The sequence below is a fragment of the Castor canadensis genome, chromosome 16, assembly GCF_047511655.1.
Source record: "Castor canadensis chromosome 16, mCasCan1.hap1v2, whole genome shotgun sequence".
Taxonomy (NCBI): Eukaryota; Metazoa; Chordata; class Mammalia; order Rodentia; family Castoridae; genus Castor; species Castor canadensis.
This window is the reverse complement of record NC_133401.1, coordinates 83457572-83474914: the sequence shown is the minus strand read 5'-3', so window position 1 is coordinate 83474914 and position 17343 is coordinate 83457572. Positions and strand designations below refer to the sequence as shown.

Below are 17343 nucleotides of genomic sequence, written 5' to 3'. Positions count from 1 at the left end.
CTCACCAACCCATGAACCCGGAAAGGCTACATCTGTTTATATTCATTTAGAGGAGGCGCCTTTATCTAAATCAAAAACAGCACAAAAAGGGGCCACGCGGTTTGGAAGGTGACAAGAACAGACAAAGAACAAGCTGGCTAGGGAAAGAAAACCAAAAAGACCCCCAAAACCTGAATCAAGCACATTCTTCCTCTGCGGAAACTGAAATAAAGGTCCCGAAGCAAGTTGTCAGTTTGCTGTGGGATTTGAGGTGAAATGTATGAGAGTGAGCGAGAGTTGAAAGACTCATAGAGGGAGGTCCAACGTAGATGTCAGGTTGTGTGAGAACAAATGCTGTCCATCCGGGGCGGCCTGTGCTCTTGGGCACTTCGGGAGCCTGGACTAAACACACTCGTGATGGTGGTGGAGGACTGCAGAGGGCTCTGACCACCCACCACCACACACCGGGGAGGTTTATAGAGCGAGGACACAGTCACCACACATGAGCAGGGAAGCTTTCAGTGATACCTGCGCTGTGCCACCCGGCCTTGAGCCTGCACTGATGACGGAGAAGAGACACAACTACACAGTGACTCCTACCCTGCACTCTGCCACCACTGGAGTGGTGCCAGCTTGATCTCTCTGAGCAGAATTTTTCTCTCTCTCTTCTCCCCCTCCTCCCTCTGTCTTCCTCTCTTTCTCATCCCTGGCTGACACTTTTCTAGGCCATTTTGCTGTCCAGTTCAACTCAGGGCTTCTCCAAGTAAGCCCGTGATCAGTGTCCGCGTCTCACCCTCCCGTTCCTTTTCCATCTCATATGGGCACAAGTGCGAACTTTGGGACAGGGACCAGGAGTTGCTGAGTGACGAGAACGAGGAGCGAGCACCTCACCTGGGCCACGTCCATGCTGGAGTCGCAGCTCAGGGGCCGCACGGCAGTGAGGTCATTGGAGCCCAGCAGGGTGGAGATGATACCGTTCTGGTCCACCTTCCGGATCATGGTGGCATCCACGAAATACATGAGCCCATTCTTGTCCACTGCGATACCTGGGAGAGAGTGCGATGGTTTGTGGGGAGAAAGTAGGGGACGCCCTGCTGGCACTCTCGGCTTGGACCAGGCACCTTCCTGGATGGGTGAACATGCTCAAGAGAGGTAGTTTTCTGTCTTTTAAAGGCAAGACCCTTTCCCATGGGCACTGTGCCATTCCCGGGGTGTCAGCTGAAACCCCACCTGCTTCCTTTGGCAGAGGAAGTAACCTTGCTTCTGCTCACTCTAGAAAACCAGTGATTTCCAAAGTTCACTGCTCTAAAAATTATCAGTGGTAAATTACTCAAATACCCTCAGGGTTGATTGCTGCAGCAAGGCTGCGACACAGTGATTTCTTCAGTCACAAACTCCCCAATTCCAAACAGATCCTGCAGGAAGAATTCCCAATTAAGCCTCGACTCCAATCAGCACCTCAATGCCCCGGGGGGCACCAGGCCCTAGCATTCTCCTGCTGCAGCAGGACTGATACACACACACACACACACACACACCACACGCACACACCACGCACACACACACACCACACGGACACACACACACACACACACCACGCACACACACACACACACGCACACACACACACACCACACGCACACCACACACACACACCACGCACACACACCACGCACACACACACACACCACACGCACACACACACACACACACCACGCACACACACCACGCACACACACACACACCACACGCACACACACACACACACACACCACGCACACACACACACACACACACACCACACGCACACACACACACACACACACCACGCACACACACACACACGCACACACCACACACACACACACCACGCACACACACACACACACACCACACACACACACACACCACGCACACACACACGCACACACACACACACACCACACGCACACACACACACACCACACACACACACACACCACACACACACACACACCACACACACACCACACACCACACACACACACACACCACACACACACCACACACACACACACACCACACACACCACACGCACACACACACACACACACCACGCACACACACACACGCACACACACACACCACACACACCACACGCACACACACACACACCACGCACACACACACACACGCACACACACACACCACACACACCACACGCACACACACACCACGCACACACACACACGCACACACACACACACCACACGCACACACACACACACGCACACACACACACCACACACACCACACGCACACACACACACACACACACACCACGCACACACACACACACACCACACACACACACACACGCACACACACACACACCACACACACCACACGCACACACACACACACACACCACGCACACACACACACACCACGCACACCACGCACACACACGCACACACACACCACGCACACACACACACACACCACACACACCACACGCACACACACACCACGCACACACCACACACACACACACACCACGCACACACACACACACACACACACCACGCACACACACACACCACACACACCACACACACACACACACACCACACGCACACACACACCACACACACCACACACACACACACCACACACACACACACACCACGCACACACACACACACACGCACACACACACACACACCACGCACACACACACGCACGCACACACACACACCACACACACACACGCACACACACACACACACACCACGCACACACACACACACGCACACACACACACACCACACGCACACACACACCACGCACACACACACACACACACACCACACACACACACCACGCACACACACACACACACACCACACACACCACACGCACACACACCACGCACACACCACACACACACACACACCACGCACACACACACACCACGCACACACACACACACACACCACACACACACACACACCACGCACACACACACACACACCACACGCACACACACACACACACACACACCACACACACCACACGCACACACACACCACGCACACACACACACGCACACACACACACCACACACACACACACGCACACACACACACACACACCACACACACCACACGCACACACACACACACACACACCACGCACACACACACACGCACACACACACACACCACACACACACACACCACACGCACACACACACACACGCACACACACACACCACGCACACACACACACACACACCACACACACCACACACACACACACACCACACGCACACACACACACACCACGCACACACACACACACACACACACACCACACACACCACACACACACACACCACACACACACACACACACGCACACACACACCACACGCACACACACACCACACACACACACCACGCACACACACACACACACGCACACACACACACCACACACCACACGCACACACACACCACACACACACACACACCACACACACACACACCACACACCACACACACACACACACACCACACACACACACACCACACACACCACACGCACACACACACACACCACGCACACACACACACACACGCACACACACACACCACGCACACACACACACACACGCACACACACACACACACCACACACACACACACACCACACACACACACACCACACACACCACACGCACACACACACACACCACGCACACACACACACACACGCACACACACACACCACGCACACACACACACACACACAGAGCTTCTATTTCTTTTGTGTTTTCATTTCAGTGCCCGAGAACCAGGCTTTGCATCCTTCATCTACACTGCAGACTGCTTTGGCAGGAGCTGAAAATGTTAACATGAATTAGACCCTTGCACGATTGCACCTTAATGTGGAGCATCTTTACTTCTTTCCAAATCGAAACTCATTGCTTCCAAGAACCTTGGCACCCTGGACCCCTGGAAATGAGCCCTGCCTTCCCAGCTGCCATTTTCTTGGGTAGGCACTGGCCCTAGACAACGTCCACTATTCCCTAACATGAAAGGCTAGATGGGATTACCTCTGGCCAGCAGCCCTAAAACCTCACTCCTCTTTCCATGTGTAACACACGTGAAGGCCAAAGTTTACTTCTTATCAATAAATCAAAATATTTCAACCCCAGCCCCACCCCAGAGCCATCTATCTATCAGGGTTAGGTTATCTCAGAGAGAGTTGAAATTTGGATGGTCAGCCTTTGCTGGTTCCCACAGAAAGAAAGCAAAGCCTGAAGCGAGCCCTGCGTGCGTGGAACTGTCTTCTCTTGCAGCCTTTACCTCGTGGGCTCATCAGGGTGGCATCCACGGCCTTGCCTCCGTCCCCACAGCGGGCCTCATCGAAGGGCAAACACTGTTCTCCAGTCCCGGCCACCACTTCGGAGTTCCCAGCCAGGTCTTTGGCTCCACTCAGAGACTTGACACGGTAGATCCTGCGGCTGTTGGTGTCAGAGACGTAGAGCGAGCCAGACACGGGGTCCACGGCCAGGTAGTATTTGTGTGCTGGGTTGTTGCTTTAGGAGGAGAAGCAGAAAGGGAAATGAAGAAGGGTTGTGCAGCGGCCCGTGGTCCAGAGATGGCAGACATCCTAGCACGCTTTTACCTTCCCTACAGTCTGCACTTTAGTGAACTGGAAAGAACGGACAGGGAACTTGCTGTTCTAACTTAGCATGGCCGTTTGGCTGCTTTTAGTGAGACTGTCACGGAGTTCAGACTCCCATCGTGCTACAGGGGCGGTTGCTTCACTTAGCTGGCAGCAAAGGCCTGCTCCAGCCCTGTGTGTGATAGATAGTCAGTGTCCCCCCATGGGTTGAGTGTATTCTCCCAGGGGACTGAGGGAAATTGCCATGTGATCGTGTTCCCTTTTTAATCTCTGCCTCCTGGGTGCCTCCAAGGTGCCAGGTCACTAACACTGGGCAATCTGCAGTTCCCCAGGGGGCTGTCCCCAGTCCTCAGGTTCAGATCTTCCACCTGCTCCTTAGTGTAGGTGAAAACCAAGTCGGCATTCAGTAGGGAGAAGGGTAGCTCTCTTGCTATCATGGCCAGAATCTGAATTAACGAGGGAGGAGCTATGGCTTTCAAGTCTTGAGTGACACTTGGGGTCAAAGGTGCAAGTCAAGACTGCCAGCTTGGGCACCAAAGTAGCAGGGGGTGACAGCTGTGTGCGTGTGAAGTGTGAGCCTCAGAGGCCCAGAAGCTTCCTCCACCATGCACTGTGCTATCCTTCATGAAGTGAGCTAGGACTTGTAGAATTCACTCAGGATGAAGATGTAGGTTTTTGGCCACAATGAGCATTAGTTTCCTTCCTTAGGGAATAAAGAAATCAAATCATCATGGCTGATGTTCCTTCTGGCTCAAAACCCTACAGCACTCCCCTATGGGGTGTCTGTCACTCATGTCAGTTGGGACCAGAGTGGGTGCTCGTTTTTTTTTTTTTATTACCTCCTCTAGGATGCATGTGCGATTGTGTCTCTGCCCCAGTGGGACAGCCCAGCTTTCAGCACCATGTACTGAAAATGAGCACAGGCCTTTGCTTGCTGATATTTTTCAATTACGTTCTGAAAGGATGGGAGCAGAGGGGCTGGAGGAGGTGAAGGGAAGGTGAGGGCTATGATTGTGTTGGAGGTATTTATCCTGTAGACATTAGCTTGTAAATTACTAATTAAAACACTGCCATTTGGGTTCTTCTCCGATTGAAGGGGAAAAAAGAGCCAGGAAGCTATTTTTAGGAACAATTTGTGAGCCGAGATCATCACTAATTCCAGCTTCTCTTCAGGTTGCTATAAAGACACAAAACTGAAGAGTCAAGGTCTTCCGAAATTCCAGCTCAGATAACTAGTTTGAAAGAGTAGGCTAGTGGGGTCCTTTTCCTTTCCTTTTCTTTCCACTTCCTTTCTGCTTCTTCTTCCTTTTTTCTTGGGTAAATCATTAGAGAATATCTATATATGCAAAACAAATTAGGGCAGAAAGGGAAGAACTCACGCCATTTTTTAATTAGACGCTGCACTCTCTTACTGAATGAACGGTAGCTGGCGTGATCACCAGAAAGATCAAGGCACAGCACATCTGTGCTATGTACGAGCAAGCTAATTAATTCTGGACTTTCTAGGGAGCCTGATTCGAGGAGGCTTTTCCGAATCTCCGGCATAGGAGCAGACAGTTGGGGGTGTGGGGTTAGTTCTTGCTTGGGGAGACCATTCTTCCCCATGGCCTCATACTCCTTCCAACAAAAATTCTTACAGAGCAGCTGGGTCAGACAGACAGCCATGCCTGTGGCTGTAGTGAACATCCAACATGGCGTGTGGGTTTCCTGGAAGGAGGGAAGTCCTTGGCTTTTGGGACATTTCAGCTCTTTAAGAAACTTTGGTTCTGTTATCCCAGCTATGCAGAGATCCGGAGGATCATAAGTTGAGGCCAGCCCTGGGCAAAATGTTAGTGAGACCCCATCTCAATCAATGAGCTGGACGTGGTTGTGTGTACCTATCACCTCAAGCTACACAGTAGGCCTTAGTTAGGAGGATTGGGGTCCAGGCAAGCTTGGGCAAAAATGTGAGACCCTACCTGAAAAATAACTAAAGCAAAAAAGGGCTAGGGGTGTGGTTTAAGTGGTACAGTGCCTGCCAAGCAAGCACAGGGCCCAGACTTCAGACCCCGGTACTGCCAAAGGAAAAGCAGAGGCTCCTATAACCTGCCAGTTTTGGGGTTCTGGAGAATAAGAAGACAGAGAACGCATTCCCACTGACAGTGATGGTCTCATACTGACTGACACTACTCTTTGTCTAATGTGCTGACAAAGAAGCCACATTTCAGGGGATGGAGCAAGACAGGTTCCTGCTAGCAGTGATACAAGCTGCTTGCTTTTCTCCTTTTCCAGACAACAACATCACTTTCTATCAGTGTGCTCGTGTCCATCCATCCCAGTGCATGTGTGCATGCACATAGGCGTGTGTACACTCTGTGTGTGAATTGTACCCGCAGGGTTTTAAATAACCTTGGACCAAAGGAATGACAAAGGCCCCTTAGACAGAAGGCACCTGGTCTACACCCTTCACACCACTCACAAGCAAGCTAACGCCATGGAAATTCTCAGTGCGTCTGACTGGGATTCTGATCAGAAGATTGGCAATTAACTTGTGTGTGTATTTTTTTCAAATGACCATACATCTAGGGGAAAGTCATTAATGAGTTGAAAATGAGTTTTTGACCTGTTTCCAGTTCATTAAAGCTCCTGTGAACCCAGTCCAGCATTTACAAAAGCCAGAAGTTTTTCCTCAACTGTTTGGCCCAATTATGGGCCACACTGAGCAGTTGGGATAAAAGTTCACCAAGGGTTCATTATCTTACATTCGTATCTCCCGGAAATTCTAATTACTGTCAGCCTACTTGCTTGCTTTTTCACTGCATTTCATAATTGCTAAAGCTTATCATATCCACAACACACAATTAGCACATAAAAAGTTACTATATTTGGTACATAAAAATATAAAACACTACACAAGTAACACGAAATCAAAAAAAAAAAAAAAAGCAAATGAACCATATCAAATTATATGGGAAAGAGTTCTTGATCTTACCTATGTTTAAACTCTTTATTTCTTTATAGAAAGAAAACAGAAGGAAAAAAGAATAAACAGTTAGCTGAAGAAATGATGATGAAACAAACATAACATTTTTTTTTTTGTTTCTTATGTGTAAAGGGGTTCCCCAAAGGCAGGCTTTTTCTTTTTTTCCCTTCTAACTGACAGTTCCTGGCTCAATTACTTGGAGGAATCCCTAGTTTGGACTCCTCCCTGCCTGGAAGGTGTCATCAGGAATGCTTACATTCTCTGACAGAGATTGTGGCTGTCCCAGGCCACAGGACATAGATGCGTCCAGAGGGACCGCCCCCACTGACTAGTAGTGGCTTCTGTGAGTATGGTGCTTGAACGAATCTGAACCCAAGTTCAAGCTCAGCTGTAAGGAGCTAGCTTTGGGACTCATCTGTAGAGTCTGTCCTTGGTGTGGAAGGACGTGGTTACACCTGTACCCTATTTGCCCTTGGTACAGTCAGGGTAGAGTCAGTACTACAAAACTGCTGCCCAGATCCTTCGGTAAAGGTTCTGTTGAACTTTGACACTCCCTGCTCCGTGCCTCCTCCCTTCTCTCCACCTCACTTGCTTGGGTGGGACCCCACACATGCATTTTCTTCTCACAGTAACACCCATACTTCCAGCCCTGATCTTCAAAGCCAATAAGATCCTTTCATAATTAGAGCCAAAGACTCCAGTCACCACTCCTTTTTTGGAAAGCTAGAAAAAGTTTTGTTGCTTTTCCTTTACAGAACAAAAATACATTTCATTTTCAGCAGGGAAGTGTCTGAAAGTTAGCATTAGGAGGAAGAGAAGATGCTTCTGCCCTGAGTAAGCAGAACTGCTCCCATTCCTGAGGCTTCTAGGTCAAGGTGGAAGGAAGGAGGCCTGAGGAGGCCTGACCCTTCTCTCCCTTCCAGCTGAGGGAGGAGGTTTCTGGGAAGGGGCAGAGAGAGCCGAATGCCCTGATTTCATCTGAGGGGCCGCATGGGCCTCTGCCGGGGGCTATCATTAGTGGTGGGTTTGCACAGGGATTAGATTTTTATATTTTATTCTAACGTGTTAGTTTTTGCAAGAAAAAAAAGTTAATTAAATGATGCCGATAACTCCTGAGCTCTGACTGACATAGTGCAATTTAAGATTCATTCGGCAAAGCCTGGTGTGTCAGGGTGGCAGCCGGGAATTCTCACGTCTATTTTATATTGCTTAATGAAAGTGAAATGTTATCTGCCACCAGTGGTAGACATATTTGGCTCTTAATTATTGCACTATCAATTCCACTTTTTTTTAGTCAAGATTTTGTGAAAAGACTGGATGGGATTTGGGTATGCAGACATGGCCTACTTTTTCCTTGGAACATCTGCTAAAAGTTGATTAAGGTGCTATCTGTGTTAGGGGAAGAAGACTGGGGTGGGGGGGAACCAAGTCACTGCAGGGTGTTGGGTCCCCATGATTATATGGGGAGGGTGAGCTTTGGACAAAGGCTGTGGTCACTGCTATTCCAGCCCAGGGTCATTGGTAGGTTGGGTGCTTAACAGGCAAGAAACTCAAAATGACAGCAGCCTTGAGCCTGTCCACGCAGATGAGTACAGATGCCCTACTTAGGTGGGACAGGCCCAGGCTTTGTGTGTTGGCCTCAGCAATTTAAGCCCTTTGAGAAAAGGTGGGGTCTCCAATTTTTAAGAAGTGAGATGGATTAGCTCTTCCCAGGCAGTGTCTCGCTGACTTCTTTACAAAGCCTTCAAGGTCTTCCAGCCTTCCCTGCCTGCCCCGCAGAGCTGTCACCATGCTGCCTTGTGATTTGTGTGTATATGTGTCTGCCTCACTTCTTCGTCTTCTCTACTGTTGCGAGTCCAGGACTGAGCAAGGGCTGGGAGAGTGACTCCTCGAGTGCAGGAAGCACGAAAGGAGGCTGCTCCCCCTCAGTGCTAGACAGACCCCCTTGTGGCCTAGCTCCAGTCCCCAGAAGGGCAAAGCTGCCATCTTTCCATTCCACTTCCTTTTCCATCTCATTTTCCCCTTTGAGTCGGGTAGAGTTGGATTGCCCATGGTTTTCTTGTTGTTCTAACCAAAGGGAAATTAGGTGGGGATATGTTTAGCTTAGTTTTAGGGGGATGTGTTTACGTGGCTTGTAGTTCTCTTGGCACCTGGCTAAATTATTGCTAGCCATGCCAGCATAAGAATGGCTCTCAGGAGCTCTCTGCCTGTGGTTTCATTCATGTTGGTGTCACTGTGGTACCCAGTGTAGAGTTCCTACTTCACCACTGCAAGGGCACCAACGACAGACTGCTTAATGAGCATCAATTCAAAGAACATTTAGAACATTTCCTGTGCAAGAAAACTTGAAATGCCCAGAAATACTTGTACAAAGGAACCTCAATGGATGCTTTCTCAGATTTCGTAATTTTAATAGATTACACATCACCAATAGCCAACTGTGAACATGAAAGGAAGTTTTCTAATTTATCAACATTCTGAAACAAGAATTGGGGTGTAGCTCAGTGGTAGAATGCTTGTGTACCGTGCACAAGGCCCTGGGTCGATTCCTAGCCCCACAAAAATCCCCAATAACCTGAAATATGTGTTGATCATAGCAGAGGAAAGACTGAATGTCTCCTTATTCTTTCTTATTATCTCTGTAGATAAAAAATTACAAAATAACTTTCATATTCAAAAACAACCAAAGATTATGGAGCCAAGAAGTGTAAGAGGTGTAACAGTGTGAATAACAGGAGTGAGTTAAAACACTCACCAGGTTTGTCCACATTTTGCAAGGCTTGTGCTAGCTGTCAGCCTTTAAAAATTTTGCCATTTTGCTTCCTTTTTTTTTTTTTTTTTTGTGGTACTGGGGCTTGAACTCAGGGCCCACAACTTGAGCCACTCCACCAGCCCTTTCTTTGTGATGGGTTTTTTTGAGATAGGGTCTTGCGAACTATTTGTGGGGGCTGGCTTTGAACTGTGATCCTCCTGATCTCTGCCTCCAGCTCAAAAGCTCTGTAACAATGCCTGCAACGGAGAACTGGTTTGACTGGGAAAAAAGCTTATCTAATAAAATAGTTTATGTTTGGGAAGTAAAAATAGTTAAATTTGTAACACTAAAAATGCTTGAGATTCTTACGTCCATTGAAAGGGGCCATGTTAAGAGCAGGTAGAGAGATACTGCTCTTACTGCCCTGTTTTGGGGCCCACTTCCTATAATGTCCTCATGTGGGGAAGAGAAGGATCTCTCTTTGAGAGTGATTCACCCCAAGATGTTAGTGACTTGCAAATTTCCTCTGCCCCAGCAGTTAGGTTTTCCAAGGACCACGCAGAAGGGGATAGTTGCAAGAAGGGAAAGGGGTGACTGCAGGTAGGACATTAAGCTTTTCTGAAAGAAGGTGGAGAAAAAGTGCTAAATCAAAGCACTTGGGGGTGGTGGGGAGGAGAGGTGGCCCAAACAATGTATACACATGTGAGTAAAAGTGAAAAGTGATAAAAAAGGAATTAAAAAAAAAATCAAAGCACTCAGGTGATAACCATTTTCCCTACAAGAAGGCTCCTTCTAGCACCAAAAGTTACTAGATTGCACAGAACTGTCCTCTGCATGTTTTGTGTAGGCAAAGGAGGAAGGGAGGGAAAGGATAGTGGAAAACCATGGCAACCCTTAAATAGAAGCCGACTCGGAGGCTCTGCTCTGGGTTGGGTAGGCATGACAGGGATGAGCACCGACTCCAAAACTGAATCATTCAGCTGCCAACTCACAACAGAGAATAGACATAAGCAAGACAGGTCTCTTCCCTCCTCCCTCCCTCTGCTGGTGGCTGTTTTGAAGAGAGGGGACTGACAGCTCTTTGTTTTCAGGAATGTAGTGGGAGGAAAAGAAGAATCAAACCAGTGTTCTTGTAAAAGCTTAACTTCTGATGGCCCTGGGTTCCTGGCCAGGGAAACAAGAACAAGTCAAAAGGCAGTGAAAAATGGGGAAAAAACACTCTCCCCCACAGCTGTCTAGGAAAATTGGGTCCTAGTCCCTCAAGCTGCCCTGAACATCTCCACATGGGTATGGTGTGGCTCGCTTTGATTGGGCCCTCAGCCTGTACCATTGGTTATTGTGACCTTTACAGTTGACAAATTCCAACAAGAGGGAAGAGAGTGGTTCTGTAATTCAGCTAGCCCTTCTTGAGCTCCTGTGGTAGGCTGGTACTTCTCTAGGCATGAAGGGACAAAGAGGACCAAGATGTCAGTGTTATAGAAATTCACACACCTGGACCCTAAAGACCTACATAGAAATAACTGGACAACAAGGCAGCAAGTAATGTTGGCTCTAACAGAAAATCAGGGTATCTAGTGGTTCCAAAAGGGAGAATTATTTCTCCTGGAGGGATCAGGCTTCATGGAAGACAGATGCTCAGTCCGGGCCTTGCAGGTGGACAGGAGGAGGTAGATCAGGTACAGCAGGTGTTCCGAGAAGCATGAGCCAAGTTTTGGGTGTGTAGTGTTTCAGGCAAGAGCTGTGACAAGGGAGGAGGGGCCAGATGTGGAGGATAACAGATGCCAGATTGAATAATTTAATCCTTGGAAAGACACAGTGCTCCTTCTACCTTCCCCTGCCTCCTCCCATAGCTCCCCATGCCAGGGGATGCTGAGAAGAGGGTGACTTTCCTGGGTTACACAAATGAAACAGAAATCTTGGGAAGGAGACTTTTGTGGGGAGGACTAGGAAGAGCAGGTGTTGGGCTGACATCCCCACCAGCTTGGGGAAGACCCATGGTACCTCCTCGCTCTGTTTGCTCATATTTTGGGTAAGTCAGCCTCCCCCAGCACCCCATAGCCTCCTGCTCTTTTCTTCAGCTCAGCTTGGACTTCTTCACTTCTCCAGGTGCCCATCTCCACCTGGACTGTGTGCTCTTTGAGCCTGAGATTCATCAGCCCTGTGCCCTCAGAGGCTCACCATCAATGCTCAGTGAGTGCCCTCTGGACCCTGAGGAGTGTAGCCTCCTCAGGGTGGGCTGCTGTTTCCTCCTTTCCTTTTACCCCTCATAGAGCCTGGCATGGTCTCAGCTCCCTAGAACACTCGATAGTGGTGAGTGGTGGCCAGGCCAATGATGTCCCTCTGAGGAGAGGCCCCAAGGACACTAAAATGCAATGGTCCCTACAGCTTCTCTGTCTTCCACATAGTGGTTGAGGCTGCTTCAGGAGGCACCAGCCACCACTTAGTGGCTCGGCTTCAGTTTTGGTGGCACCCTTCATTTCTCTCTGTCTCTCTCTCTCTCTCTTCCTCTCCTCCTTCCTTATACGCAATCTATCACTTTAAGTAGAAGATACGTTCCATATTTCTTCCATAGCTTTCCCACTACCATTCTAGTCTAAGTCACTGCCACCCAAATCTTGGACCTTTACCGCAGGTGTCCCATGGCTTTCCTGCTCTCCTGAAGTCTATTTCCACGCAGAAGTCACAGACATCTTTAGAAAAGGCCAGCCAGACCCTAGCCACTCCATCCACTTGCTACTTTAGCCTCCGTGGCTAGCCACTGCAATAGGAATGCAATTCACACTTGTCCATGTGGTCAGTATATCTCTGATGTGTCAGTGCCCCTACCTCTCAGATCTCGTCCAAGGATGATCTCTTGAACTTATCACCCAGCCACATTGGGTGCCCATCGGGACCTTAAGAAAGCTAGGTTATTGGTAGCCATTGGAACTTTTGCACAATTTCTCTCTGCCTGGAGCTGGAGTGCTGCCCCCAGCTCTCCCCTCAATATTCAGGGCCCAGCTCCAATGCTGCCCAGTTTGAGAGCTCCTCTGACTGCTTTATGTCATGTACCCTCCTTTCCCCTACTTCCCTCTAGTCCGCATGTCTTGTCCGGTTAGATTTCCTTAAAGCATTTAACGCTACTTGAACTTAGTTTTCCAATTGGGCACATGATTTGGTCAGAGGTTCCCTATCAGTTCACAAAACACAGCTGAGGCTTTGCTCAGCCCCACTTTCTTCCCTAATCAGACAGCCCCTGGCTCATGGTGTCTGTTCCCAGAGAGTTGTTGAATAATCCTCCCCTTTATTTACGGGCCTACTCTCTTCCTCCATGTGTAGATCCTCCTTTGGGTTGAGGCCTGAAATCAACTTTCCTGGGAAAAGCACTTCTAAGAGGGTTTAGAATCACTATTTTCCCAGCACAGAGGAGTCTAGACTTTGGTCAGAAGATATCTACCAGGAGAAATTGCCTAGCAAGACTTAGTTTGGTTATGCTACATCATATCCTAGGGGGTGTGCAAAGACAAAGATAATTTCTAGAGAGCTAGCACACATCAGTGCTCAATATAAGCTTTAAATGAACGTTGGTGGTTCTTCAACTTTGATGTGCACCAGAATCTTCTACAGAGCTTTTCAAAAACCAAAGGTGCCTTCACCCTTCTCCAGTTTGGAGACAGAAAGCCCTTACTTTTGTTTGTACATCAGTTCTTGGGAATTACATCAAATTTGTTCATGGTGTTCAATAGAAACACAAGCATGTGCCCCAAACCCTCACTGACTCTGGACTTGGGTTTTGGATCACCCTTATAGAAGCTAAAATTGAGCCACCCTGCACCCCGAGAGTCGGGAGCGTAGAACAGAAGCTTGCCCACTGGGCTATTTACCGTAACTCCAAGATGCTGGTCACGTTTCGAGAAGGAAAGATGCGCCGGATGTAGTTGAAGTCGCCCACAAAGAGGCTGCCATCGACCCCCACGGCCAGCGCGACTGGGGCTAGCAGCTTGTTACCTTCTGCGAGGCCATTGCAGCTGGGACAGGAGATGCTCCTCCGCCGGCCATTGCCCATGACGCTGGTGATGATGGCAGGCTGCTGGGTCAGGAACTGGTTTTCCCCAGTGCCTTTGTGCAGGATTCCTGGGGGAGGAAGGAAAAGGGACGTGGTCACCACAGCCATCTGCAGAGGACTCTTGGATTGGCCACCATCGGTGATGGGAAGTGAGAGGGAGAAGAGAAAGATGGGAGGACCTCTCCTTTGGGGAGCTCTTGCATTCTCTCAGGATGCTGAGGGAGCGGCTATGGGAGGGCAGTCCCCAAAGGTGTGGCTTATCAGGCCACATCTGCACAGGTGACCGAAGGAGAACTAGGAGGTGCAAGAGCCCATCAGGTAGAGCAGCCCAATGTTGTTGACAGTTCCTAGGAGAAGGTAGAAAAACGTATGAATTTGGGCGGCGGGGGCAGTTGATGAAAATGGCGGAAGGAAGGGGAAGGGCTATCACTTCAATGTCAAGGTTGGAGAAGGTTCTAGAGAAGACGAGGCTGTATGTCGTGTACCACTAAGCCCCACCCCAGCCCATCACGTACCACTCTTCACATTGAGGGTGTGGTGTTTGTCCAGGGACCAGCCTCCCAGGTTGGAGGGGTCCAGCTCGAACCCCTGAAGCAGAGCCGTCCTCTTCTCCCACAGAATTAGGCTGGGGCAGGTCTCATATTCGAACCCCACGGACACTGCAAGACAAAAGGGTGAGGCAAAACGGGAGAAGAAGAGTTGGTTTGACTGTTCCAGAGTTCTCTAGCAAAAATGAGAAATGCGATTGCAGCAATACAGATTTGGCTTCCAAAAACTCTCCAAGAGGCGGGCTCATTGCTTTTCTCCTTGTGATGTCACTGTATTAAATCCAGATTTCTAGCTGAACTCAACCTTGAAACTTTACACAGTCATAGTCTGTGGGAACAGAAAGACCTTTCCAATGAACAGCTGGCTTTCCAAATGACCCCAGTGATGAGGAGAGGGGAGAGGAATCATTTGAAAGCCTAATCCTGTACAACTCTCCTTTGGAAATGGTCAGGAGGACAGGGGGCAGTCGCTCGCAGCCTGCTGTTCATGGAATGCATTTGATACATCTTGTGTATTTTCACTTGCTAGGAGAAAAGGCTTTGGAAGCCTGTGGCTCATTGAGGAGATTGTGGGGCAATGGCTTGTCTGAGTTAGGAACACTTTGGAAAGCTGGCTTTTGGTACCTGCAGGTACCAAAATATATGAAAATGTATTGCCTCTGTACCAAACACAAATTTTTTTCTTATAATTATTCCCTAAATATCAGTGTAATAACTATATATATATATACATGTACACTGTATTAAGTCCCTTCCTTTCCCTTCTCCCCCCTTCCCTTCCCCTTTCCCTTCCCTCTTCCCTTCCCCCTTCCCTTCCCTTCCTTTCCCTTCCCAGTGGGACTGGGGTTTGAATTCAAGGCCTTGCTTGCAAAAGCAGACACTCCACCACTTGAGCCACACCTCTAGTCCATTTTGGTCTGGTTATTTTCTGGGGTCTTGTGAACTATCTCACCTGGGCTCACCTCAAACACAAATCCTCCCAATCTCAGCCTCCCAAGTAGCTAGGGCTATAGGCATGAGCCCTGGCACCCGGTCATTGTGTTAAGTGTTAGAAGTAACCCAGAGATGGTTTAAAGTATTTGGGAGGATGTGTGTAGGTTACATGCAAATACTATGCCATTTTATATGAGGGACCCTCAGATTTGGTAGTTTGGGGAAGGTTGTGGAACCAATCCTTGATGAGGGATGATTGCTCAGTCAGGACTCCAGAAAGTACCAGTAGGAGCAGGCACCATCAGGGTGCAGCCTGCTAGTTACATGGAGTGTCAGTGGGGATAAGAATCCAAAGTTGTTGGTGAAAACCTTACATTTGCCACATGGGCAACTGGGAGTGGAAGAGGGAATGGGACCTTAGTCTCATGTGGGTCTTGGCTTTGTGGTCCCATTTTCCCTTGGGGATGTCTGCAGCTTTTTATAAAATCCTGAGATATAGAAGTGTCAATATGAGGGAGGGGCATTTTATCTTAGTACACACGCATGCACACCCATGTATTTCCTAACTACTCCTACAAAATTGCTGACAAGCAACAACTAATCCAACCATCAGATGACAGCTAGTGCCCAGCATGGCCCTGACATTTTATCCCTCATCCACAAGATCAGGGCTCCTTGCAATGGCTGGAGCAAGAAACGGACAAGATGGAATGAGGCCATTTAGTCACCCTAGACAGTGAGGAAGCAATCACAGTTCATCAGGGTCACGTTCAGGGATTTGGGAGTCAGATTGAAGAGATTCCCGGAGACCAAAGATGGGACCTCCTGACCATTTGTAAGGATAACGTCAATGGATTGAAACACCCTGGATAACATTTTAGTCAATGACTTCATAATGATATTTAAAAAAACATCAATTTGCCACCCTTGGAAGATGAACCAATTCATTATACTGAAAACTAGCAATAGAGTGAAAGAACCAAGCATTTGTCCTTTCTCTCTTATTTGAATTGCACCTCAAATAACCACATAGCTAATGAGAAAGTATTGAAAGTATTGCAGTTATAGATGAAGAAACAATGACAGAATTAAAATATCATTTTGCAATCTCTAGTGACCTAAAAGATCCAGCCAGTAAATGTCTGTGGCTATCAAAATCATAAAGCTATCCACTGCCCGCCAGGCTCCTCCTGGTGGGAGAACACAGTACCACCTGCCCCAGATCAAACCTGAACCCAAGAAAGTCTCAGGACCCCACCATCAATTTACAGGACATCACAAGGAATGGGGAACCAGGTCAAGCAGTCACAGGCGTGTAATCAGGAAACACACACACTACCAGCCTGGGAAATTCTACAGGCAAACAACCCAATTTCTTCAATAAATAAATTATAAAGTTAAAAAAAGAGAAATGCAAAGCAACATTAAAACATTTATTAAATTAAAAAAAA

General features: G+C 48.5%; 1 protein-coding gene across 23 annotated transcripts in view; it reads right to left on the bottom strand.

Annotated features, from left to right (window-relative positions):
• The window catches only part of Tenm2 (teneurin transmembrane protein 2), a 1177215-nt gene that overhangs the window by 36583 nt on the left and 1123289 nt on the right, over positions 1–17343 (bottom strand). For 20 of the 23 annotated variants that reach the window (XM_074057721.1, XM_074057728.1, XM_074057730.1 and 17 more), the window contains 5 exons: positions 14927–15070; positions 14230–14479; positions 7624–7644; positions 4331–4563; positions 871–1025 (listed from right to left, as the gene is read on the bottom strand). In XM_074057721.1, the coding sequence (XP_073913822.1) occupies positions 871–1025; positions 4331–4563; positions 7624–7644; positions 14230–14479; positions 14927–15070 (803 nt within the window). The remainder of the gene's footprint in view (positions 1–870; positions 1026–4330; positions 4564–7623; positions 7645–14229; positions 14480–14926; positions 15071–17343) is intronic. The other 3 variants (XM_074057729.1, XM_074057723.1, XM_074057725.1) reach the window with 1 other exon arrangement.